General features: G+C 37.5%; 1 protein-coding gene across 1 annotated transcript in view; it reads left to right on the forward strand.

Annotated features, from left to right (window-relative positions):
- Positions 1-25,007, forward strand: part of NHSL1 (NHS like 1) — a 66,622-nt gene that overhangs the window by 30,418 nt on the left and 11,197 nt on the right. Inside the window, 3 exon segments of the mRNA XM_020893067.2 lie at positions 279-406; positions 13,968-14,160; positions 18,267-18,398. Of these exon segments, the coding sequence (XP_020748726.2) occupies positions 279-406; positions 13,968-14,160; positions 18,267-18,398 (453 nt within the window).

Here is a 25,007-nt window from a genome sequence, read left to right on the forward strand (position 1 = left end):
GAGAGTTTTTGAGAGGTGTAAAACAGCCCCTTTGAAGTGTACTAACATATTGGGATGGGGAACACATGTAAATAAAAGAAAAAAAAAGTGTATTAACATGGCATATAAGGTGTGGTAGCTGCTTTACTAACTCTTAGTTCTTTTTATCATCATTTTTGTTATTATTTTAAATCATTATTGTATGTAGAAAAATATCACAAGAAAAGGTAAATAAAAAGGAGTAAGCAAATCCTGGTTCTCAAAGCCCTTTCTCCCCTCCCTGGCCTCTACCTCTGCAGAATGTGATAAGTTACGGCGGGATGGCTACCGGAGTTCTCAGTACTATTCCCAAGGACCCACCTTTGCAGCCAACTCTAGTCCCCTCTGTGATGATTACCAAGACGAGGATGAAGAAACAGATCCAAAGGTAAGGCTTCTAAATTCAACACATGATCCTCGACTGGCTCCCAGAACAGAACAAAGACCTAAGTTAGAAAAACTCGTGAAATAAGAATAAAGTCTGTTTTTCAGTTAGTAGTATTACCCTGTGTTAATCTCAGTTTTGGCAAATGTACCACGATGATGTAATATGTCAATATTAGGGAAGACTTGGTGATAAGTACACAAGGAATTCTCAGTACTGTCTTTGCAACACTTTATTATAAGATAGGCTTTGTATTAGATGATTTTGCGTAACTTTAGGCTAATGTTAAGTGAACTGAGCATGTGTAAGGTAAGCTGTGGAAAGCTGTAATGTTTGATAGGTTAATGAGTTATATGCATTTTGACATTTGTTTTCAGCTTATGATGGGTTTTTTGGACAAAACCCCATTGTAAGTTGAAGAAGGTCTATACAAAAAAAGTCTTTTAGCATAATAGGAAAAGCAGCTATTTCAGAATTGATGTGGTCTATAATTTTTTAAAACTTATTTTTTTCTTGTTGGCATGAGTAAGAAAAATTAAAACCAGGAGATGAATTACATGGTAAGGATTTTGTTTTGTTTTTATTGTTTTTCAGCTTCATTGAAGTATATTGACAAAATTATATATAAGTTCAAGTGTGATAATTTGATATACATGTGTTTTGCAAAATGACCACCACAGTCAGACTGATTAACATGTCCATCACCTCGCTGCTTTAAACACAGAATTATAATCATTTTTAAAGCAAGTAGTTACTAAGCTTCTTGCGTGCTAGGAAATATTTTAGATGCTGGCAATGTAACAATGAAGCAAACAGAAGAAATCTTCTCTTGATAGCGCTTTGATTTGGTGCTGAGACACTGAGACTAAGTAAGCAATGACGCTGTTTCAGTGATCTGTGCTCCTGACTAAAATAGAGCCGGAGATTGCAATTTTAAATTAAAGGGTAGGTTTTTCCCAAGCAAAGAGGTGATTGGGATTAAAGGAGTTAGCTATGCAGAAGTCTTGGAGAAGGACAGTCCAGGAAGAAACAGCAGCCAGTGAATAAATGTATATAGCATATTCCTGATACTACAAAATGCAAAGATTAATAAGGTATTAAGCATGTACAGACATGCCTCAGGAAACTTACAGCTCTCAGGCAGGGAGAACTCACCAGAATAAAAAGTTTTATATACATTACATGCTACAATAAGTGTTTGTCATATGGTAATATTTGAAAGAGGACTTCTTACTTGGGCAGTTAGGTAATGGGGAAGGGGCTGGGAGAGGGTGTAGTGTGTGAAAAGAATAGTTACAGGGCTCTTGTAACAGGTAAGACATACTAAAGACCTAGAGATCTGAAGAGTGGCTGTGTGAATGGTGAGGAATCAGGGAGGGAAAGGGGGAGGATATTAAGAGATAAAGGAGTTTATTTCTGGGCTTTCATCTTGACCCATTGATCTATTTTTGTGTGTGCTAGTACCATATTGTTTTGATTTCTGTAGCTTTGTAATATAGCCTGAATTGGGAATATAATTCTTCCAGCTCTGTTCTCCTGCATAAATATTTATTGAGTTAAATGAACGGAGGATGAACAGCCTGTCAAGAAGATCTTCGAGAACAGTCTTCCACTCACCACTTTCTAGATAAAGAAATTAATGCCTTGAAGATGCAAATGATGCATACAGCAAGTGGCAGAGCTAAGACTTGAAGTTTGTCTCTTAATTCCTAGAATAATACTACCTCTTACCTTTTTTTTTTCTGATTTTATTTTTTTTTTTTTCCATTTATTTTTACTAGTTGGAGGCTAATTACTTTACAATATTGTAGTGGTTTTTGCCATACATTGACATGAATCAGCCATGGATTTACATGTGTTCCCTGTCCTGAACCCCCCTCCCACCTCCCTCTCCATCCCATCCCTCTGGGTGTTCCCAGTGCACCAGCCCCGAGCACTTGTGTCATGCATCCAATCTGGGCTGGTGATCTGTTTCACCCTTGATATGCATCCAACCTGGGCTGGTGATCTGTTTCACCCTTGATAATATACATGTTTCGATGCTGTTCTCTTGAAACAGCCCACCCTCGCCTTCTCCCACAGAGTCCAGAAGTCTGTTCTGTACCTCTTAACTTTCTCTCTTAAATTCCATACATGGAAGTTTTCTAAATTTCTAAGCTCCAGTCCACACTCATGCATTTATCTGCTTGCTGTCCATCTCCACTTAAAGGTCTGTTACACCTATCTCAAACTGATTCAAATTCAAATATGATTCTCGCATCTCTCTTCCAAAAAAAAAACCCTACCTGATTCTTTTATAGTTTTCCTCACCTCAGTAAGTTTCAACTTCTTTCTACCCATTTTTAAGTCAAAATCATTGGGCACATTCTTGATTCTTTTCTTTTTCTCAACACCTTGAGCAAATTCTGTAGGATTATCTGTTAGTGAACCACTCCAGAATTGCAGTTCATGTATTATGTGGCAACTAGGTCTAGAGTCTGTCCCTAAGAGTGGATGGCTGAGGCATACTGGAGGTGCGATTGTGAAGGATCAGAGCAGGTGTGAGATGGATCAGCTCAGTGGATACTGAGGTCGCCAAGAATGATGACAGGAGTAGTGGTGTTGAAAGAGGCTGAAGTGAGATTACAGACGGGCAATGCCAAGTGAAAGAGTTAGCTCTTATTGCATAGCTAATCAGAAATCACTAACATTTTTCAAACAGAAGGTTTTATGGTTAGGAATACAAATTATATATACCTTTTGTTAGATGGAAGACATAGCTACTGTTGAAACTGGTTTTCTAATTTATTTAAAGTGACTTAGAACATCTAGAGGGGGAATATTAACAGACTAATTTCCATGTTAAAAAAAATCGTATCAAAAATTACATCATATTGACCTCCAAAGTAGTAACTGAGTTGATGAAGGTGTTAACTAACCTTATTTTGGTGATTGTTTTATAATATACATGCATCAAATCATCACATTGTAGACCTTAAACTTTCACAATATTAATGGCAGTTATATCTCAATAAAACTGGGGAAAAAGTGAAATAGTAAAAAAATTTAAAAATTGAACCAAATTGAGGAAGAACACCAAGCTTAGATAGTTTCACAAAGAAGAATCTACTAAAGTTTTTAAAGAGTAGGTTAATCCATTGCTTGAAACTGAGAGCAAAGAAAAAGAAGGAAAAGGTAGAATCAAAAAATAATAATAAATTAGTTTTAACACTGATGCCAAAACATGACTACACAAGTCAGAAGATAAACTGGCCAATCTCACTCATGAATATTGGCATTAGAAATTAAAAATAACAGGAAACATAATCTAGTAACTCATTATGAGATGAATACCTCAAAATCAACCTGGATTTATTTCCATAGTAATGTAAGAATGTTCATCATTAGGTAATTCAGTCATGTATTAATTGTGTTAATATACTTCAAGGGAAAAATCATATAAAAGCTGTAAATATTGACATTTGATACAATTTTACATCCATTCTTGATTAAAAAATAATAATAATAATATGGGAACAAGTGGATATTTGTAACTTAACAAAAGTACCTACCTGTCACCAAATCCAGTGTAATTTTTAATGGGCCATTCTCATTAGAACAAAGAATAAGACAGGCATTTGCAGTCACTATAACATAGTATAGATATACATATGGTGTAATATTTATGTATAGAAATCAATAACTTTCATATCTACATATGCAAGTTAGAAGAGATAGCAGAAAAAGTCTTATTCAAAATCGTTATAATAAAGTAGGGAAAATTTTAATTTAAAAATGCAAGTTATATATGAAAAAGCTTTAAAATACTTCATGGGAACACAGCTAAGATTTGAATAAATGAAGAGATATAACATGCTCTTAGAGGATTCAATATCAAAAAGCTGTCAATTCTGCCCAAGTTAATTTTAAAAATTAACACAGTAGCAATAAATAATTGAGTAGCTTTGTTCTGTTTTAGTGTGGAATTCTTTTAGGGGATGGGAGGAGGAGAAAGAGGATTGCAGAGGCTGAGTCCAAGGTTCCTCCCGGCAAAGCTGTAATCTAGAAGAGCAATGGGGAGGCAGAATCAGCCTGACCAGGTATTAAAACACAAAGAGTCAGGAATCACTGCAGTGTGGCACCTGAATATACAAACTGGTAGGACAGAATGTAAAGTCCAGGAAGTGACCTAACTTTTTAGGGCTTCTCAGGTGGTGCTAGTGGTAAAGAAGCCACCTGCCAATGCAGGAGACCATAGCAGACCATGGGTCTGATCCCTGGGTCAGGAAGATCCCCTGGAGGAGGGCATAGCAACCCACTCCAGTATTCTTACCTGGAGAATCCCTTGGACAAAGAGGCCTGGCTGGTTATGGTCCAAAGGGTCACAAAGAGTTGGACACACGTGATGCAACTTTGCATGCATGCATGCATATGATGAAGTTGGCATTTGAGATCAGATGGGGATCTATTCATTGTATGAGGGGCTCCAAGCTAACAGTTTATGGTCTCTATGTTAAGACCAAGACCTCTGACTGCAATCATGTCCTTAAATGTCACTCTAGCAGTTGGGGTCATTTTAAACATGGAGTACACAGAAGTCAATTTAGAAGGAAAATTCTACTGGGAAAACCCTTTGTATTTCTAAGTAGGCTATGCTGAGGACAGCAGTGAACTCTGGAGAAGAAGGGACAGGTAATAATTAAGCATCTTTTATGTGCTTAGGATAAAAGCACTCTCCTAACATGAGAGTTGCTAATAAGGCAGAAGTTAAGGACATGTAAATAAGAATGGAGAACTTAGGGGATGTCTGTTTTGGTTACTTATTCTGGCTCATCATTCCAAAGTAATTATCCAAATGCAAAACATTTCCCAAGTAGGACTTGTGTTTATGGTATAGTGAAAGTTATTTTGCTGATGATTTCCACATATATATCTTTCAAAGTAGTGATGTAGTGTAGCAAGAAAAGAAATTGCTTGGACTGTTTCCAAGTATATGTTATATATGTCATCTACACAGTAAACATGCTACTTGAGAAATAGTGTCTGCAAAGGGATTCAGAAATCTCACAAAATAACATTTTTATTCAACTGTGAAATCAAAGAGTAAGCAGTTGCTTTAGTATTGTTCTAGTCTTGACAGTTTTTTGTTTTGTTAGTTTGCATTATGTGCCAGGTACTACCAAAGAGGTTATTCAGGTATTTGAAGGAAATTTCAGTTATAGATGGCAGGATACTTCCTGTGAGTTGAGAGGGCATATCTCCAACTGCCATTGTGGGAGGTTATGTTTGATGACATGTTCACTGAATCAGGGAAACATTCACAGAGGCCCCATTGTCTCAGCAGAAAGGATATCAGTCATGAGTTACTCAATCTCTTGCGTAAAATTTGCCCCCCTTCTCCCCAGACAGATAAATTAGACTGGGATTGTGGCAATAAATGGTTGGCTTTCATGGTATTGATAGAAACTGAAATTTTCTTTTCTAGTCTCTGTTTTTTTTTTGAACTGCCATCATCTCAGGTTCCATTTTAGTCTTTATTGACATGAGAGATTTAAATCGAAGGAGGATTTTGGGATTTTAAGATGACAAAAGGACAGTGGCCTTACTCTGTAACTGCACATGTAGGAAGCATGGATAAGGTGATGCTTGGGAGACTGGTCTAGAGCAGCTTTCCCACCTGTCGAAGTTGGTGGCCTTGGCAAATTGCTTCCCTCTGCGAGTTTCAGTTTCCTCAACTGTGAAGGGTCATAAACCACATGTTCTGGTTTTGCTCAGGATAGCCCTGGTTTATGGCTGCTGTTCTGTGTAATTATTAAAAGGACTGCTTTCACTCTCAAAGGCATTCTGGTTTTGATAATAAATTACTTGATTGCCTTGCCCACCTTGAAGATGATTGTGAGGCTGAAGTGAATTAATGTTTTTAAATCCTTAAGCGTGGTGCCTGGCACAGTATATGCTCAAATAATGATGACTGATGTCTTTAAACTGCTTGGTTTTTCAAACCAGACTTCAAAGAAATTAGCTCAGTAGACAGTGTCTGGTTTTATGAAAATTTGGCTACTCTTTCAATCATTCTAAGTCTTTTATTCCACAAACATAGAATTTCCTACCTAAGGCAATAAATTTGAGAGGTTTCAGCAATTACTAAAACTTTCTAGTTGTTGTGACTTTACAGGTTATCTGTGTGTAGAACTACCAGTGGTTATTATTCTGGTATTCACTTTATAATAATAGTAGAACACTTCTGAACTATTTCACAAATTATATCTCATTTTCACAAGAACTTCCATAAAATCAGTATTTTAAATAATTATTGCTATCATTTTAACCATCTGGAAACTGAGACTCAGATATATTAAATTACTTTCCCAAGATCACATAGCCAGAGTGTATTCAAGAGGACATATAAAGGGCTTCTCATTTTATATTTCATTTTTCATTGAACTATATTGAAGTAATAGGACAAGATTATAAATTACCCAATTTCCTTCTCATTATGCCTGCTATTGTCACTTTTCCTTCTGTCTTTGACTTGTTCGGTGGTGTTCATTTATTCGTGGTATTGTTTTAAAAAACCATGTTAAGTCCTGCTTAGTCTCAATATACAGACAGAGCCCCTGGCCTTGCGTCACGTAACTATCTAGAAAACATGATTCTAGATACAGTTGTTTTCTTACTGGGTCTCTCTGGGTAAGTAATTCCAGGACACAGTGAAAACACAGGAGTTTTTGCTGATTCCTATGTTCGCTGCTCTGAGATCTGTGGCATTTGTTCTGTCCTCTTTAGGCAGGGTGAGAAGATTGTGGTCTGTCATTTCAGGCCTTGATGCATTCAAGTAGTGAGGGCATCTCTCAGCTTGTTCCAGTTTCTCTTGTTCCACGCATCCCATTACACTGGGATGAGGCTCTATTCCTATCTGCCTTCCCTTCTAGATCAGGGTGGAGGTGGGAGGCCACACAGCATCCCCATCATATTGATTTTGATATTCCCAGCATGGAGCCAAGCATTTGGCGCATGGAAAAGCTTAGGAGCCTGAGGCTGGGCTGGTGTTACCTGTGAGTCTGCTTAATTCTTACTGCAACCACATAAGTCAGCTTGTACCCAGGTCACAGATGTGTCTTGGAGGAATCATACTACTTGCTTAAGATCACATAGCTTTAAAATCCTGAAACAGAGTTCTCCCTCTCGTTGCAAAGAGCATTTTGAGGTATAGTTTATATAAAATAAACTACACACCTTTAAAATACACAATTTAATATGTTTTGACATACTTATACATATATGAGACCATCGCCACAATCAAGATGGTGAACACACCCTTCACCCCTAAAAGTGAACTAGGATTGAAACCCAGATCTGTGACGCCAGAGCCCATTTTCCCTCAACAATGAGTATGTGGAATTGAGCCTTAAGCTATATCTCTCACTGGCTAACCACTCTCTTGGTTAGGAGAGTTTAACTTGTTGAGATAATAGGATGAACATCTTTTTCAACCCATCATCCATCAGTAAAAGAGTGGATAAATGTATTAGAATGGAATGTATGCTTCAGTGAAATGGATTAACCATAAGCTCACATAACTACATGGATATGGCTTAGAAACATAATGGTAAGTAAATAACACTAAAGAGAATGGCAAAGTATCATTGACATGATGACTGATAAAGAAGGCATCTTATGGACTCAAATATGCATTTATTTGAAGATAAACTTGGATTTAATACTTCATATAATCATATACTTTTACATCTTTGTAAGTATTCCTGTATAACTACATACAAACTAAGCAAGTCTAAACATGTAATTTATACATATTTATGCACATACATAACAAAAGTTAAAGGCATAATAAATAACACAGAATTCAGGCAAGTGGTTACCTCGAGGCAAGCGGGAAACAGTATGGGGTAAATGCAATTATTGGTAATATTTTAAGTCATGAGTTGGGTAATAGGTTCTTAAAAATTCATTGTTATGTTACATACTTTGTATATATGATTTATTATAATAAAAGGCCATTAAAGGCAAGAAATTACATTATCATTTTGAACATTTATGTTCACTTTATATGTGATAGTTTAAATCCAAAATATTTCAATTCAGTCCGTGGTAAGAAAGTTTAGAGCCTGTGATGAAGGGGCTGGATTTTGGTGATATATTGAATAGGAGAGAAGGAACAATTGAAATTATTTAATAATGTGAATGTAGAACCCACCTCCTGGCCTTTGTGGAGCTCTGGATGGGCCACAGACTGTGTTTCTGTGTGTATTCCCCACAAAACCACTACCCCTGGCTTTTGTTGTTGGGTCCAGAGCCCAGGGGAGGGGGAAGGAGAATAAGGAGAGAAGAGAATGAAGGCGGGATTGCTTGTGTCTAAGTATATTAAAGGTGGAATAAGCATATAGCCAAAAAAGGCTGCAAACATTTTGGCATCTTATAAACTATCTAGAATCTTTAAAAAGAAAGAGTCCACCCAAGAGGGGTTTAATTCTGAAGAGAAAAACACCATAGACTGAGTCAGTGTAAAAGGACTGAAATGTATGTGGCTTTCCTCTTAAGTGGTGCTCTGTATAGTTCCATCTGTTCTATATCTATTTTTATATAATAATTGCTAAATAAATGCTAAGTTTAACTCTGGCTATAATTAGGCTTTCTAATTTTTAAAAGCATAGCAGATTAAAAAAAAAAAAAAGCCTGGGCAAATGTGTTTTTCAGTTAAGCCCACTTTTTGATAATTTGGCAGTCTGCCAAAGAGACCATGTTTCAGGCCTCACCATCCATATGGTAGGAACTTGTCTGATTTCCAGACAGGACCTCAAAGTTCTGAAATGCAGGACTTAACAGCATCCAAAATCCACAAAACAACTGCTGGTATGGCAGGTGATCTCCCTTTGTAAATTAAGCAATTTGGCACAAGAAATCATGGTTTCTTACGTTTCATTTGTGACTGTCCATTCCTTCCAGATTAAGGATATGAGATATTAATGAACATTATTGATCAATTAAACTGCATTTATAAATCAAGCTGCATTTAAGTTCTGAAAGCAAGTCCACTTTAAACTCAATATTTAAAAAAAAAAAAATTCACCCTGTACTGAGGGTTCCCTTAACATGAAGCATGGCAGTGCTATTTAAGTTATTCTGTTCTTAACACAGGGAGCTTGAATTGCTCAAAACATAGAGCTGGTAAATGGCAGAGCCAGTGTTCTGATACTTAAAGTGTTCCATTCATTATACCACACTGCTGACTTTACTATAGGTTCTTTTTTTGTTTAAGATCTTTTTCTTATTCAGAGATATAAATGGATATTTTTATTTTTAGATTAGAAAACATAGTAATTTATTGCAAATATTATCAAGTTGTTATTTTATACTATTTAGTAGCAGAGCTTTGAGGCCAGCTGTAGGTTCTAATCCTTTGCCCACTTGTCAGCTTTCCACAACTGAAGTTGCTTTACTCCATTTATATATTTACAAAACGAGGCTAATGCTATGAAGATTAAATGAGGTAAAAAAAAAAAGATTAAATGAGGTACCAATTCCTCTAAAGCCTGTAACCTAGGGCAAGGTGTTGAGACATCAGTCACTAAATGGTGACTCCTTTTTAGCTAAAATTGTGGAATTGTACTCTATGTCATTCTGATTTAAGGCCTCCTGAAACTTACATTTTCAAGGGCAAGACAAACAAGATAAATAGCTAAAATATATGTATATTGGTGATATGTACTAAAGAGAAAAAAGAAGAGAAGGGAGATATAAAATATTAGGGAGGAGTTGAAATTTTAGGCAGGTTAGCAGGTAAGACCTCAACAAGAAGGGGACTCTTGACTAAGCCCCTGAAGAATAAGAAGGTGCTATCCACTCATCGGATGTCTAAAGGACGAGCATTTCAGATGGTGGAAACATCATGTGCAAAGACCCTGAGGCAGGAGTGTGCTTGATTTGTACAAGGAACTGGATGGAAGATGGTGTGGCTAGAGTAAGGTAAAAAAAGAGATAGGATTGTAGGAGATGAGGTCAGAGATAGCAAGGCGCCAGTTCACAGGTCATGTAGGGTCTCGTAGGTTCTAGTAAGATTGCACAGGAGCCGCATGATCTGACACGTTTTGAAAGGATCCCTCGGGCTTCTGTGTTGAAAAACAGACTATTAAAGCAGGGATGGGGAGAAGTGGAGGGTGGACAACAAGAGTTAAGAGGCTAAGGGAATAATCCACGGCATTCCAGTATCCATCTTAATGGAGTAATTGTGATGTGTTCCGCCGTTGAGATGGATGAGGTTTTTCCTGTGCCCCTGCTGTATTTACAGATACTGCGAGCAATGGGAGTCAGATCATTCTGAAAGGTGTGCCATCCTGGTTTCTTATTTTTCTTTGGTAGATTGTGGCACCTGTGTAACAGTCACATTTGCATATAACTTTATCTGTGCCCTGCTTGTCTGGGAAATTTTCTCACAAAGGAGGGGAGTACTTTATAAACTAGATTATCTTTGTCAGTTGTTATACTGGAGCAATCCCTAGTGATCATCCCATGGCAACGAGGCTGAACTGAAGATCTGTTTCATTGTGAGAGTTATCAAATCTGACAGTCTCAGTCAACTGAAAGAAAAGTAGGTTACCAGGGCTGATGAGTCCCACCGAGCAGAATACAGACCATAAAACAGTGCTTCACCATCTCCCTAGGCAGACGTCACATGCAAGAGGGAACCCCCTTGGTAGGGTGTTGCCATGCTATTTATTTTCCATCAAGCTGAAGCTTACCTGTTAAGATTTGCTTCTTATGGCCTTTAAAAATCTGTGCTATATTTCAAGGTTGCCTGAAAAATTATTTCTATGTATGTATGTATCAGAAAGAGTAACATAATTTACTAAGTTGAGATTCAGCTTCAGACATGTGAAGCTGAATGTGAACTTTACACAAACTGTCATGAAATTCTCAAATAAAATTAATTTTAATTTGTGTGTGTTTTGTGGACCTGCAGTGTGAGGGTAGATAATAAGTATTGTATATCAAACCTATTTTGAGTGTCACAACTGCATAAAGGGTAGACATAATTGACTTACATTGGTATGACTTTGTTGTTCAGTTGCTCAGTTGTGTCTGACCCCTTGCAACCCCATGGACTGCAGCATGCCAGGCTTCCCTGACCTTCACTATCTCCTTAAGCTTGCTTGAACTCATGTCCATTGAGTCAGCGTTGCCATCCAACCGTCTCATTCTCTGTTGTCCCTTTTTCCTCCTGCCGTCAATCTTTCCCAGCATCAGGGTCTTTTCCAGTGAGTCGGCTCTTTGCATCAGGTGACCAAAATATTGGAGTTTCAGCTTCAGCACCAGTCCTTCCAATGAATATTCAGAGTTGATTTCCTTTAGGATTGTCTGATTTGATCTCCATGACTTAATTTAATTCTTTCAAACATCCCTGTGGTTGAAGGTTGTTATTTCCTCCTCCGGGGGATCTTCCCAACCAGGAATCGAACCCACATGTCCTCTGTCTCCTGCATTGGCAGGTGAATTCTTTACCACTGAGCCACGTGGGAAGCCTTCATTGCTTTTCACGGATCTGTGGTAAGATGCAGTCATTTTAACCAGTGTTGGATCAAACATGAATCGAAACGATGCAATTTAGTATCACAATAAGATGTCAGTAACATGCTCAATAAATTGAATATATTTATTTGTCAGTTTTAATTACAAGCATTTCACATTTTCCTTAGGTGGCAAAGAAAGTAGGTTATCATTTTGCATGTATTATGTACTAATAATGTAAAATCTCATATATTGAGATGTCTGTTCATATATATATATTTTTTATTTCCACAATGCCTTTTTCATAGCTATCATGTCATTAGGTTCACAAGTGCCCTTAGTGGGATGTGGTAGAGAGTACAGCCCTATTTTACAGCAAAGGAAACTTCAATGTTTAGGAACAATTTCAGGATCCCTTGACTGAAAAATATAAAGTGAATAGACTCAGGTCTTTGGATTCTTAGCTTAGGACTCTATCCCAGTACCACACTATTTTCATAGCTCTGGAGAAGTCTTTTTCAGAGATGTGAAGTGCTATTAGTTGTAGAATAAACACAGATTTTTTTCAGGAAGGCTAATTCAATAGCAGTAAACAGAGATAGCAGTGTTCTTCTGTTCAGAATATCTAAGAAATGTATTTCTGTAGATGTCTTACTAATGTCCTCTTAGAAGCTTGTATTAGATCTGGAAAGGTATCAAGACATGCTTTTGAAAGATAGATAAATCTTCACAAATACTGTGTTAAATGAAAGAAGTAAGTCACAAAAGAGAAAATACAATATGATTTCCCTTAGAGAAAACCCAAAAACAGGCAAATGAAGCTGGATGTTAGAAGTCAGGATAGCAATTACCCCTTTAAGGGGGTGTGGTTGAGAGTGTTGAATTGACTTGGCTGCTAGTTTTACAGGTATTCCCTTGGGAATGTTTATTTATTCATTCATTTTTAAGTAAAATTTGTCTTAATGCCTTAGGTAGTAGTTTAAATGCTTTCAACTTGAAGAGCAGTTCTTAGGCGTTTATTATGATTATAAACTGCTGTTCCTCAACAAAATGCTGTTGTTCCTGAGTCTGTGACAGGCTTCCCAGGTAAAGAACCCGCCTTTCAATGCAGGAGGCGTAAGAGAAGCAGGTTTGATCCCTGGGTTGGGAAGATCCCCTGGAGGAGGGCATGACAACCCATTCCAGTATTCTTGCCTGAAAAATCCCCATGGACAGATGAGCCTGGCAGGCTACAGTCGCTAGGGTCACAGAGTCAGTTCAGACACGACTGAAGCAACTTAGCACGCACGAGCCTGTGGCAATTTTTTCAGTTCTTGGCATTTGTCATAGAACTAGCTGCTGGAGCCATGGTGAAGTTCATCATGAAATGCTTGCCAAAACAACTTTCTTGCTTACACTTTTTAAGATGGGAGGAAAGAAAGGTATTGAAAAGGGCTCCCCAGTTAGGATGTTAATGTGTATCAAAACAGACACTGCTAGAAATGTCTTCATGGGGCTCTGATAGGCTCCAAGCAGAGCTTTGGTCAGCTTCTGATAATTTAATAATTTCGCAGTTGATTTTTTTTTTTCTATGTAAATAACTTACAAAGAGCACAGATAGTTGAACAACAATAGCTCTATCATTTTCAAACTTGAGGTCAGAGCCTAAAGGAAATGAGATTGAAGCTAGAAATTACTTGAAGTGAAAAGAAATTTTAATAAAAATAGAGACTGATGGCCAAACCCATGATGTTTCTTTGGGCTTCTAATGTTAAACTAAATCCATAAGCTTTCTGATCACAGTAAATATAGAAAGAAGCAGGAAGAACTTAAAAAGTTTCATGGGTCAGCAAAACCTTTTCCAGTCCTCATGGCTTAGAGACTAAGGCCTTAGCAAATCATGTATATTATGGGTTACATGCAAGATGATGAGCAGTTCCCTTGTGAACCATTGCTTCTTATTCCTAAATGTGACCAATTTTTTTTTTTTGGCTTGCTTCAGTTTAATTTTTTTTAATGTATTTTTAAATGTTTCTGCCAGCAATTACACACTATGGCTTCCTCTCACTTTTTTCCCCTGCAGTGTTCTGCCTCTTCATCGGAAGAGGAAAGACTTATTTCCACCAGGAGACCTAAGACGCCAACATCAAGTGACTGCTCTGACCTTCATACTCAAACCAACTGGACCAAGTCACTTCCCTTGCCAACACCGGAAGAGAAGATGCGGCAGCAAGCCCAAACAGTCCAGGCTGACGTGGTTCCTATTAACATAACTGGTATGCTTTGCTCTGTGGATAGGTTCCAACTGTTCTGGGAGAATGACTATGGCTCTTTGTTTGGTATATGCTCTTAGCATGTCATTCATACAACAGAGGTAGATAGCTGTGGTCTGACTGCCTGCTCTTTGTTGAATGAAGGGAATACTAAAATGTATATGTGTGTGCATGTCAAATGTCTCTTGCTTTTAGATTTGTAGACTGTATCACCAAAGGTTGATGTCAGAGTACTCCGTGGTCCAGCCATTCAGCTGAAGTGTGTCTTTTAATTGAATTGCCTTTTTAAAATATTTTGGCTATATGGAAATATCTTCTAAATGTGATCTTGGGTGAGAAAAAATTAGGTTTACTTTCTAAAAGGCTATTTTAACTCATTTATAAAAGTGAAAAAGAACACATTTAATATTTCTGAATGATTTTCTTACCTTCTTGTTTTCTCAAGTAGAAAAAGGGGGAAATTACTTGAAATAAAAATATGAAATATACATTTAAAAAATCTAATAGGATAGTAAAGTTGTATCTTGATCTCCATAATTTGAATTCTATAATCATAAATAAAAATCCATTCCTTCTAAGTATAAAAAATTTAGAACATGTTAGGCTTGCATATGAATATTAATTGCCAAATGTGAAATTCAAGTTCTTGCAGAATATTCTATTCAGGTTTTAATCATCTGTGGTAATTAAAGTGACAAGGTACATAAAACTCAAAGACAGTTTTTCACAAACATAGAGAACTGTTAATAAGTATCAACATTTTCCTGCCCTGTTACTTCCACATCCTGCAGAGAAGATAGATCATCGGTCTGGGGAGTGTACAAAATGCAAAATAGACATGTTAAGAGTTGGTAGCTTCAGACATTAGACTGTGTTCAAGAGAAAACATTACTGGTAGTCATACTAATGAATCAGCTCATACAAAATCTGACTTATAAGGCCAGAACCTAAAAAAATCAGTTGATCAATGAGGATAAGTTTTCATAAAAATTAGGATGAAAACTCATCATACCTTTGCTGTGTTTCTGAGGCTACTGCTCTTGACTACTGTTAGAAAGTTTTTTACCATGGCATTGGTGAGCTTGTAAGAGACTTAAGAGTATTTTGATAGTTATTGACAAATTTTTTTAAACCTTACAAGATGTTTAAAAGTTACATTTAAAACTCTGTTTTGAATTCCAGAGAAATTTAATAAGTACATGAATTATTTTAAATTACATGTACATTTCCCCACATTTACTGTACTTAAACCTTGCAGAAATAGCATGGCATTTTATTCCATTCTCTTTGCAAATAGCATTGATTTTTCTGAGTATGATTGTCATTCACCAAATCATACTTTTAAAAGTGTTTTTAGATATAATTGTATTTCAGAACAAAGTATAATGTTTATATGACTGTGTATTTTCTGTGAGAAAATGCATTACATTATTTGATTGATTAAAAGCCTCAGAATTAATATTGTAAGATTGTGCTATGAAATGTAACAATCCTTAATGGAATTCAGATAAAATGCATTATCGTGAAATTAGGAAATTTAAAGCAGAATAGATTTTCAGGAATAAAGAATAATTTACAGTGAAATACATTGTCACAACAGCAGACAGTGTCAGCCTCTGAACTTTATTCTCTCCTGTCTGATGAGTAAGTGGATATGAATTACATAGAGTTTAAAGGGAGGCCTTGAAAATGCCACACAGTAGAGGTGAATGACAATAAAGTAATGAGCAATACAAGTTAGGACAAAATGCAGTTTACTTTTGAGTGATTAACATTTTCGGAAATGTGGAAGGCAAATGCCTAATGACATATTTATTGATCCATTTTCTGGATCTGTGTGTTTACTATACACACAAACATTTCATAAAGAAGTAGTTTTTCTGATATTCTGGTATAAAGAAGTATTAAATTTGTTTACTTTTAGTGGTTGAATTGACATAGGTTATGCAACTCCCTGCTCTTTAAATGATACATTTCCAAAGCACTAGAAGATAAAATGTAGCTTCCTGTAGGGCGTTGTTGTCATGTGCTCATTCATTTGGGTGAACATTGACCTTCTATTTGGTTTTCAGTACAGTTCAGCAGAGGAAAGAATGCCAATAAATATATTATTTCAAATGCAGAGAGATGCTTGCCAGGCAGAGAGGAAAAAAACATTAGTACAATGAGCTGCTGGCTTGAAAATCGATTTACTCCCTTTAGTCACAGTCCTGTGTCCTGTGGGAACTCATCCTGTTCTAAGAGTTGAAGAGAAAAAAAATGTGTAAAATAAAATGTGCATATGAGTATGTTGTTTAATCTGCCATGTGGGATAGCAGCTCTTACACCTGGAAGATAAACAGAGTGAGTAAGCATGCTGAAGCAGTTCTTACAAACTGCCTTTGGACTGATGTTTAACCTAGCTAAATTGATTTCTAAGTAGTAACCCTGACAGACTACTGCCATTTTTTCAATGAAAAGGAATAATTAAATCCCTCTCAATTCAGTAGGCATTTACTGAATAACTACTTCATGTCAGGCATCGAGCTGAATGCCACAGGCGATGCCAGGGTGCATGATCATGGTCCCTGCTCTTAGAAATGTTTAACCCAGTAGAGGAGAAATCCTTTTAGGTCACAATGAAGGATGGAGAGTTTGGCACCAGTAGTGGTATGTGTCTTAGATATTCATCCTCGCAGTTTGTTTTTTAATTTCCTTGGAGCTTGGGTGGTTTATCTTTGTTTTTTGTGTGTAAGAAGCAAACCTGGAGACTAAATGCAACTGTCTATTAATATTTTGTCCATTCTTAATAATTTGAGTCAAGAAAATGTGTTTTCTCTGCCACGGAAAACAAATGAACCAGTGAAGTCCTGACTAGCCTCTTCTAGGCCATATTTGCTACTTTACATAGTGATGCATTTATCACCGTGATGGTACCTTCTGGTGTTTCAGGGTTTTCTCTAAATCATTTCTGTTTTTCCTCTGTTAGGAACAAAGTTGTGAGCATTTTCAAATTTACAAGCCCTCATCTAAGTTTGTTGCTTTGTAGGTGAAATGTGTTTTGATCATTCCGGTCTTTTATTCTCTGTTTTAATTAGAACCATATTGGTTCTGTTCACAATGTATTCCTATTAAAATAGAAGATACATTGTTCACAGTATACCCACTTTTGAATGTGCATCGGTGTTGCTAAAAAGAGTGAATAATTTTTAAACTTTTCTTATAATATGGAAGTATATATTTTGTATGTGTACATATGTATTTTTTAAATCTCTTTTTGAGGAGAAGAACCATTTAATAAGGTCAATGCTATAAAACTTCTCTTCAAGTGTCAAGTAATTTGAAGCAGACCAAACAGTAATTGATAACCTATTTTAGGTTATCCCACGGTGTGATAATCACACAATATACACACTAGAAAGAAAAAACTTCGATGTGTCATTCTGGGTTTGATTTCAACATACCTGTAATGAATTTAGATCAACTTTTAAAATGTGATTAAGAAACAGCGAGAAGCAGTTTAGCTTTAATAAACCACAGTGCTACTGGGTCTCATTGTGATAAAAGTACTTTATCATTATAAGGCTTTTTCATTATCATTGTGTCTCACACCATAACAATTACCGCAGTCTATTCAAATTATGAGCCTCCTTGACTGAAGAAAAGTCTTCACCTAGGAATTCTTGATTAAATTATTTGTTTCATCACATCGTACAAGACAATACTTTGGTCTCTGATGAGGACCAGATGAAGCAAATAAATTCATCTGCAGCTGATGTAAAGTGTGATTTTGGTGACTGAAGACTTTGGTGAAACACTTCCAAAATAACCCATTTTTAAAATAACACAAAATCACTCGTCCAATGTGTTATTCACCAGTTTGTATTTGCAAATGAGCTCAAGGTGCTTTCTTTGAATGGACATACACCCAGAAACTGGAAAACAGCCTTATGATGCTAACGTGCTTTCCTCCCTTTTTTGCCCTTCAGCATCCATTCATCATTGTATGACTGGCTAACATCGTTATTAATACCTTCTTATCATTTTACAACAAGCTTCTGGAAGAAAGTGCATGGTGTCGGCTTGCTTGAAAATAACATTGCTTTGCTTGTTCTACTACTCTGCATTAGGGGAGAATTTCGATCGCCAGGCCAGCCTTCGGCGGTCTCTAATTTACACAGACACTCTGGTAAGACGACCGAAGAAAGTCAAAAGGAGAAAGACTATTACAGGAGTCCCTGACAGCATACAGAAGGAGCTAGGTATGGCTCATCAGAACTGTATTCTGTTGCCCCTCATTGCTACTCACCATTACTACCCTTAACCTTATCGGTGGTCTTTATGAAATCAATACATTCTGATAGCCTTTTGGTAGCCCAGAGGGTCAGCCTCTTTCCTGAATAAGGCACTGGGTACAAATCTTAACATCCCATGCAGGTGATTTGTTGAATTTTGATGACAAGGTAAGAGGAAGAGCGTATATGAAAACTATTGACTGGGATGATAGAAATTAAACAGTTATGTCATCATCTCTGTGTACCTTCAACAGTGGGCATGCCCACAGTAAAATTCACTTTCAATTTACAGCTTAAGTTTTCATGAAACCAAAAACTTATTCTAGGACTTCAGATTGTGAGTATGGGCTTCATTAGTTATACTGACAATATTGGTGGCATTTTTTTCATCTAACATCATTAGTAAATACCAGTAAAATTGAAAATAGTCATTTGTGTTGGATAATGCCTTACTGGTACTTCTGGTGAAACAAATTTGTTGCTTTTTGGTTTGGTATTTCTCAACATGTGGTTGAAAAACAGAAACCAAAAGTTTCTTTTGACTGGTGCAGAAGATGGTTTACTTCATTATCCACTCACCCATCTTGTTTCTGCTTATCTTTACATATGCTTTGGATAACGTTTTCTTTTCTTTCTGTATTCTTTGCCTGTACCTGTTTTGTCATGACCCATCAGGAATGTCTGCTGAGGCAGCAGGGGCTTCAGTACCAGGCTGCTTCAGAGTGAATCCTGTCTCTGCCACTTACTTGCTGGGCCACCTCAAGCTGGTTATTTCACCTCTCTGAGTCTACTTTTTCACTCAAAAAAAGTGTGGTTGCTGATGTTAGTAGAACCTAATTCATAGGGCTGTTCGAGGATTTAATGAATTTATACATGTAGAGCGTGTGGTCCCTGGTATCTACCTACCAGTGCAGGAGATAACGGTTCAATCCCTGAGTCAGGAATATCCCCTGGAGCAGGAAATGGGAACCCGCTCCTGTATTCTTGCATGGAAAACCCCATGGACAGAGGAACCTGGTGGGCTACAATGTAATGGGGTCACAAAGAGTTGGACACAACGGAGTGCACACACACACACTACTGTTAACGTAAACGTATTCTCTGCTGTTGTAATTATTGTACCGACTGACCACGACCTATTGTGAGTCTTCCTTTTTCTCTTTGGTCCACCTGTGGACTTCTTTGCTTATCATTACTCAACACGCAGAAAACTAAGGTCACGGCATCCGGTCCTGTCACTTCACGGCAGATAGATAGGGAAACAGTGGAAACAGTGGCTGACTTTATTTTTGGGGGCTCCAAAATCACTGCAGGTGGTGACTGCAGCCATGAAATTAAAAGACGCTTACTCCTTGGAAGGAAAGTTATGACCAAGCTTGAAAGCATATTAAAAAGCAGAGACATTACTTTGCCAACAAAGGTCCGTCTAGTCAAAGCTATGGTTTTTCCTGTAGTCATGTATGAATGTGAGAGTTGGATCATAAAGAAAGCTGAACACTGAAGAATTGATGCTTTTGAACTGTGGTGTTGGAGAAGACTCTTGAGAGTCCCTTGGACTGCAAGGAGATCCAACCAGTCCATCCTAAAGGAGATGAGTCCTGGGTGTTCACTGGAAGGACTGATGCTGAAGCTGAAACTCCAATACTTTGGCCACCTGATGGGAAGAGCTGACTCATTGGAAAAGACCCTGATGCTGGGAAAGATTGAGGGCAGGAGGAGAAGGGGACGACAGGATGAGATGGTTAGATGGCATCACCGACTCAATGAACATGAGTTTGAGTAGACTCCAGGAGTTGATGATGGACAGGGAGGCCTGACGTGCTGCAGTTCACAGGGTCACAAAGAGTCGGACATGACTGAGTGACTGAACTGAACTGATATTTTTACTTTTATTTGCTATTGAGGGCTATACTCTAAAAACTCCAAATCATTACTTCTGAACTTGCCTATCAGTGTTTTAGGCAAAAAGAGTTTATCCTAGCAATGGTGGTGTATGTTATAGCACGTCGAGGAAGTTTCAGCTTCTAGGTGTCACAGACACCATTCCTATGTGCTTTTTTCCTTGCTTACACACATGCCTTGTATTAGGGAGGGAAGGCTTATTCTTGTTTACCTGGCATTTTCTCTCTTTACTGCCATCCAGTTCTACAGGATGTGTTCTCTGCCTTCCAGACTGCAACTACAGAGGGATGAACAGTGATGCTTTTCATCTGTGCTGGGTGGCTTCAGTGACCCAGATGACACTGGACGCTCATCTTACCCCATAACACAGGGATTTTATCACGAACAAAGGCCAGATTGCATCCACAGGATTTACGAAGGCTGCCTCTGGTTCATGCCCTCACATCACCTCCTTTAGTGACGCAGGCCTCCTGTATCCCATTCTTTTATACTGTTTTTCTTTCTCCTTTAGGTGACTGGCAACTAATTTGAGAAAAAATAATGTGTACTGGTATGTCTAGCAGATATTAATAGGCTAATTTCTTACAGTACTCAGGTAACATTTATATTTGAGTGCTCTTTTAAGAGATGCCTTAACCTAGAAAAGTAACTTTACAGACAGCTCTTTGTAAGATAACAAGGTTGATGTTTCCAGGTAGGCTACATTTTAAGTGACTTTCCAGTCAAAATGAGTAGGTTTTGGATGGCTTTGTGCCCAGAGTTTAAGAATAGTTTGGCCCAGATAAAGATAGACATACACGTAAATATTCAGTATGAATTGTCTATCTGTCTGTCTATCTGATTTCTAGAGCCTCAAAGTTATGAGCTTTTAACACTTTTTTTTTTTTTTTTTTAACTGAGCCAATCAGTATGGAGCTGGTAACTCAGTTGCCACTTTGACCTTACTGGAAGTATCTGATCAGCTAGGTAAATCATATCCTCTGTAATTTTAATATTTTTAAAACTGGTGATAGAGTCTCTGAGGCCCTGATGCATTTCTCTTTTGCCCATAACAGGAATACCACTAATACTCAGGCAAAAAAAAAAAAAAAGCTTCCTGCACATCACCTGTGTTGTGTGCTGCCAGATAAGAAACTTTTGGTGTCGTTGCACAGTTGATGAGATGCCTTGGATCATGGCTGGAGGTCAGCTGAGACAGCTGTGTCTAAGTTAGAGATTTTTAAAAAAAGACAATTAGGCAACCACTCTAGTCTTATAGATAGGCCAGTTGGAAGGACTGGTGGTAGAGTAAGGGAAAGGAACATTTGAAAGAAGTGAAGTGAAAGTTGCTCAGTTGTGTCCGACTCTCTGCGACCCCATGGACTATACAGCCTATGGAATTCTCTAGGCTAGAATACTGGAGTGGGTAGCCTTTCCCTTCTCCAGGGGATCTTCCCACATTTAGCAAAAAAATTGGATTGTACCTTTCCTTTGCTTCATTCATTTGGGCAAGGGTTGACTTTGCCCTTTCTCCTAATATTTTGTACTTATAAGGCCTCTGATTTGAGAGCTTTGTGCTATCTTACTAATTATTATCAAAAGTAGATACTTCTTATCTTAAGAGTTAGTCTTCCTTAGATATAAAGTGTGGGGAAGAATGACTGAGTCAGACAAATTAGACTTTAAAAGGATATGATTGTCTGAAAAAGAAGACATTCACTGGAAAAGATACAGCCTGTCCACAAAACACTGCCTAAATTGCTGGGACTTTCAATTTTAAAATCTAACCAGAGATGCTCCTAGTATTAGAGTTAATTGTGCTTAACTATATGCAGCTTCTACTTCAAAATCTGTAGTGGACTCTAGAGACTAGTCAGCATATGAAGTTTTAAAATCAAGGTATGATATTTTCTGTTTAAAGCATATTTATGGCATGTAATTTGTTGCCTTCCATTTAAATAAAAGGACAAAGTGTCTTTTTCTTTTCTCTCATCTTAAATGTACATGGAATTGTATTTGAGCAACCTGTTAAGAGATTCCATCTTTTAGAACCAGATAAGATTATTTTGTTCATATATAATTATGTTTGGCTGCTGAATAGTCTGTGTTTTCCTGGAACTTATCCCAGTATGTTACTCCCCAAGCAGAAAAGGACTTATTTAAAGGAATCTCCTTCTGAATAATTTTTGTTGGTTGATACTGAGAACATTACTGTAGGCCTCTCAAGACTTTTAAAAAAATTCATACATTAAGCCTTAAATAAAACTAACTTGTAGATTTCTATCATTATTTTTATTACATGTGTTTTTTTTTTAAGTTGGGTAGACCTTGTAGTATTATAAGTTAAAGAAAAAAAAATGTGTATTTTAAATAATTTAAGCTTTCATATTTATTTAAATTAAAATCAGGTAAATCCCATCAAGATTTTTAGCAGCAGCTGAGTGGACTATATTTGTAGTTCTATTTTTGTAATTTTTGCTACTTAAGATAGCATTCATTTGTGTCCTGTAATAATGTCACACTTTTTGTGAAAATATTGGAGGATCTGTTTCAGGAATAGAATTTCAGTGGGCCCTATGATAAATAATATATGAGTTGTTTTGTATATATATTTTAGAGGTCTTTAGAAAAACATTGTTATTTTAATTTAAAAATTGTATTGAACTGTAAGTGGTGAAGAAATGGCTATAGTCCCGTTTTCAGAATCCTAGAATTCACATGCAACATTGTTACCTGAAAGAATCAAGATTTTGTGTATGACCGTGAAAGTGAAGTCGCTCAGTCGTGTCCAACTCTTTGCGACCCCATGGACTATAGCATATCAGGCTTTTCCGTCCATAGGATTTTCCAGGCAAAGATACTGGAGTGGGTTGCCATTTCCTTCTCCATTAAATGTCTTTAAAAGTCATAAACAAAATCTTGATATCTATCCAACTTTTTAAAAAAAACACATAATAAAAGTAATGATAGAAATCTACAAGTTAGTTTTATTTAAAAATCTACCACTGACTTCATGTAAAAACTAGTACAAATTTGAAAGAAGAAGATATGAAAATCCATCTCAGAATGAAATAAGGTGTGCTGAATGTTTGGATTGAACTGGTGCAAACTGATCCAGTCCTCCAAGTCAACCGTCCACCTTCTAAAAGGACTTCCCAGGTGGTGCTAGTGGTAAAGAACCCCCTTGCCATCACAGGAGATGTAAGAGAACCGGGTTTGATCCCTGGGTTGGGAAGATCCCCTGGAAGAGGGCATAGCAGCCCCCTTCAGTATACTTGCCTGGAGAATCCCATGGAGAGAGGAGCCTGGCAGGCTACAGTCCACAGGGTCACAAAGAGTCGGGCGTGACTGAAGTGACTTAGCGTGCACACACTCTAAAATACTAGACTGAAATATTTGCGCCTTTTGTTTTTCTTTGCTGAAAGCAGACTTTTCTCTGTTCCTACCCTTTTGCCCACTTCCCCTCTTTCTGAGGGAGAGCGTCACGTGTACACGTGTAGTGTGAGTGTGCAGTCAGTGTCCTTGGCAGGGGTTGGGGGTGGGGTGGGTAGATTTTCTTTGCCAAAAACACGAGCACAAAAATAATTCTCCATCATCACAGTGAAGGAAATAGCTTAACACTGCGGAAACTTCATTGCCGGGTGGCTTCTCCTGTGCGGTTGATTCACGACCATTGCCGCCGATTTAGCATCGTGCTTTGCTGTTTGGATGGGCTATGCTATCCAATCAGGACAGGTGTCATATGATGGCTAGTGTAAGTGGGGAAGCGAGGGAGATGTCGGGAATCCTATCATCACCGGCGTCCTTACCCAGGTGAACAGTGATGCTTGTGGGCCCTTGTTGGATAATAACAACCTAGAAAGAATTGTGCTTTCACTACTATTTTTCAAGATTTAATTGGTCCTAATGATTGCTATGCATGGATTTTTTTTTTCCTCTATACACTTTGAGTAAGTTCTTGGCTTTATATTTTACTTTAAGCTTCTCTTCTTTCCTAGGTAGCTTGGAATCTTTACCTACGTGTAAGGATTTTTTCATCCATTTCCCTCCCTCTCTTTACTCTAAACCCTGCCTCCTGCTACTGTCACTGCTGCTGCTTCCTCCTGTCCTTTTAAACATACTATTCTTTCTGTTTGGTTGTGAAGCTCCAAGAAATGAATAATCCTAATTGGAGGAAATGTTCACTGGATCGGTTCCTGCTGCTTTTTCCCTCCCCACAACACAACAGATTGCTACTGAATTTTGAATGTCACTAACAGACAGATGATAATGGCTTAAGATGGATAATGAAATGTTTGAAACACAGATGGGCCTGTAAATCATTTTTTTCTTTTTCTTAGGACTTCCTTCTGACATAAAAATTAATGTAATTAATGCTGTTTTATACCAATATCCCTCCTAACTGATACCTCTGTAGCCCTTTTGTTGAGCTGCTACATTCATCTGTCTTTGAGAAAGACCGTCACTGCTAGATGGATGTTCTGTACAGTCACTGGATGGGTGAGAGTCTTACCTTTACCAAAAAGAGATTATGTAAAAAGGAAACCTTCCAAGGAGCCCTCAGCTTTGATCTCAAAGGGAGTACCTGAGAATTCCATATGCAGCACTTAATCTATAGGAGGCTATGAGGTATATATGAAAAGAAGTATGTGAAATTTATAATACAGGTCTTCATCTGGGGGGGTCAATCAGTAA

Source organism: Odocoileus virginianus, chromosome 34, assembly GCF_023699985.2.
Source record: "Odocoileus virginianus isolate 20LAN1187 ecotype Illinois chromosome 34, Ovbor_1.2, whole genome shotgun sequence".
In the NCBI taxonomy this organism is placed as follows: domain Eukaryota; kingdom Metazoa; phylum Chordata; class Mammalia; order Artiodactyla; family Cervidae; genus Odocoileus; species Odocoileus virginianus.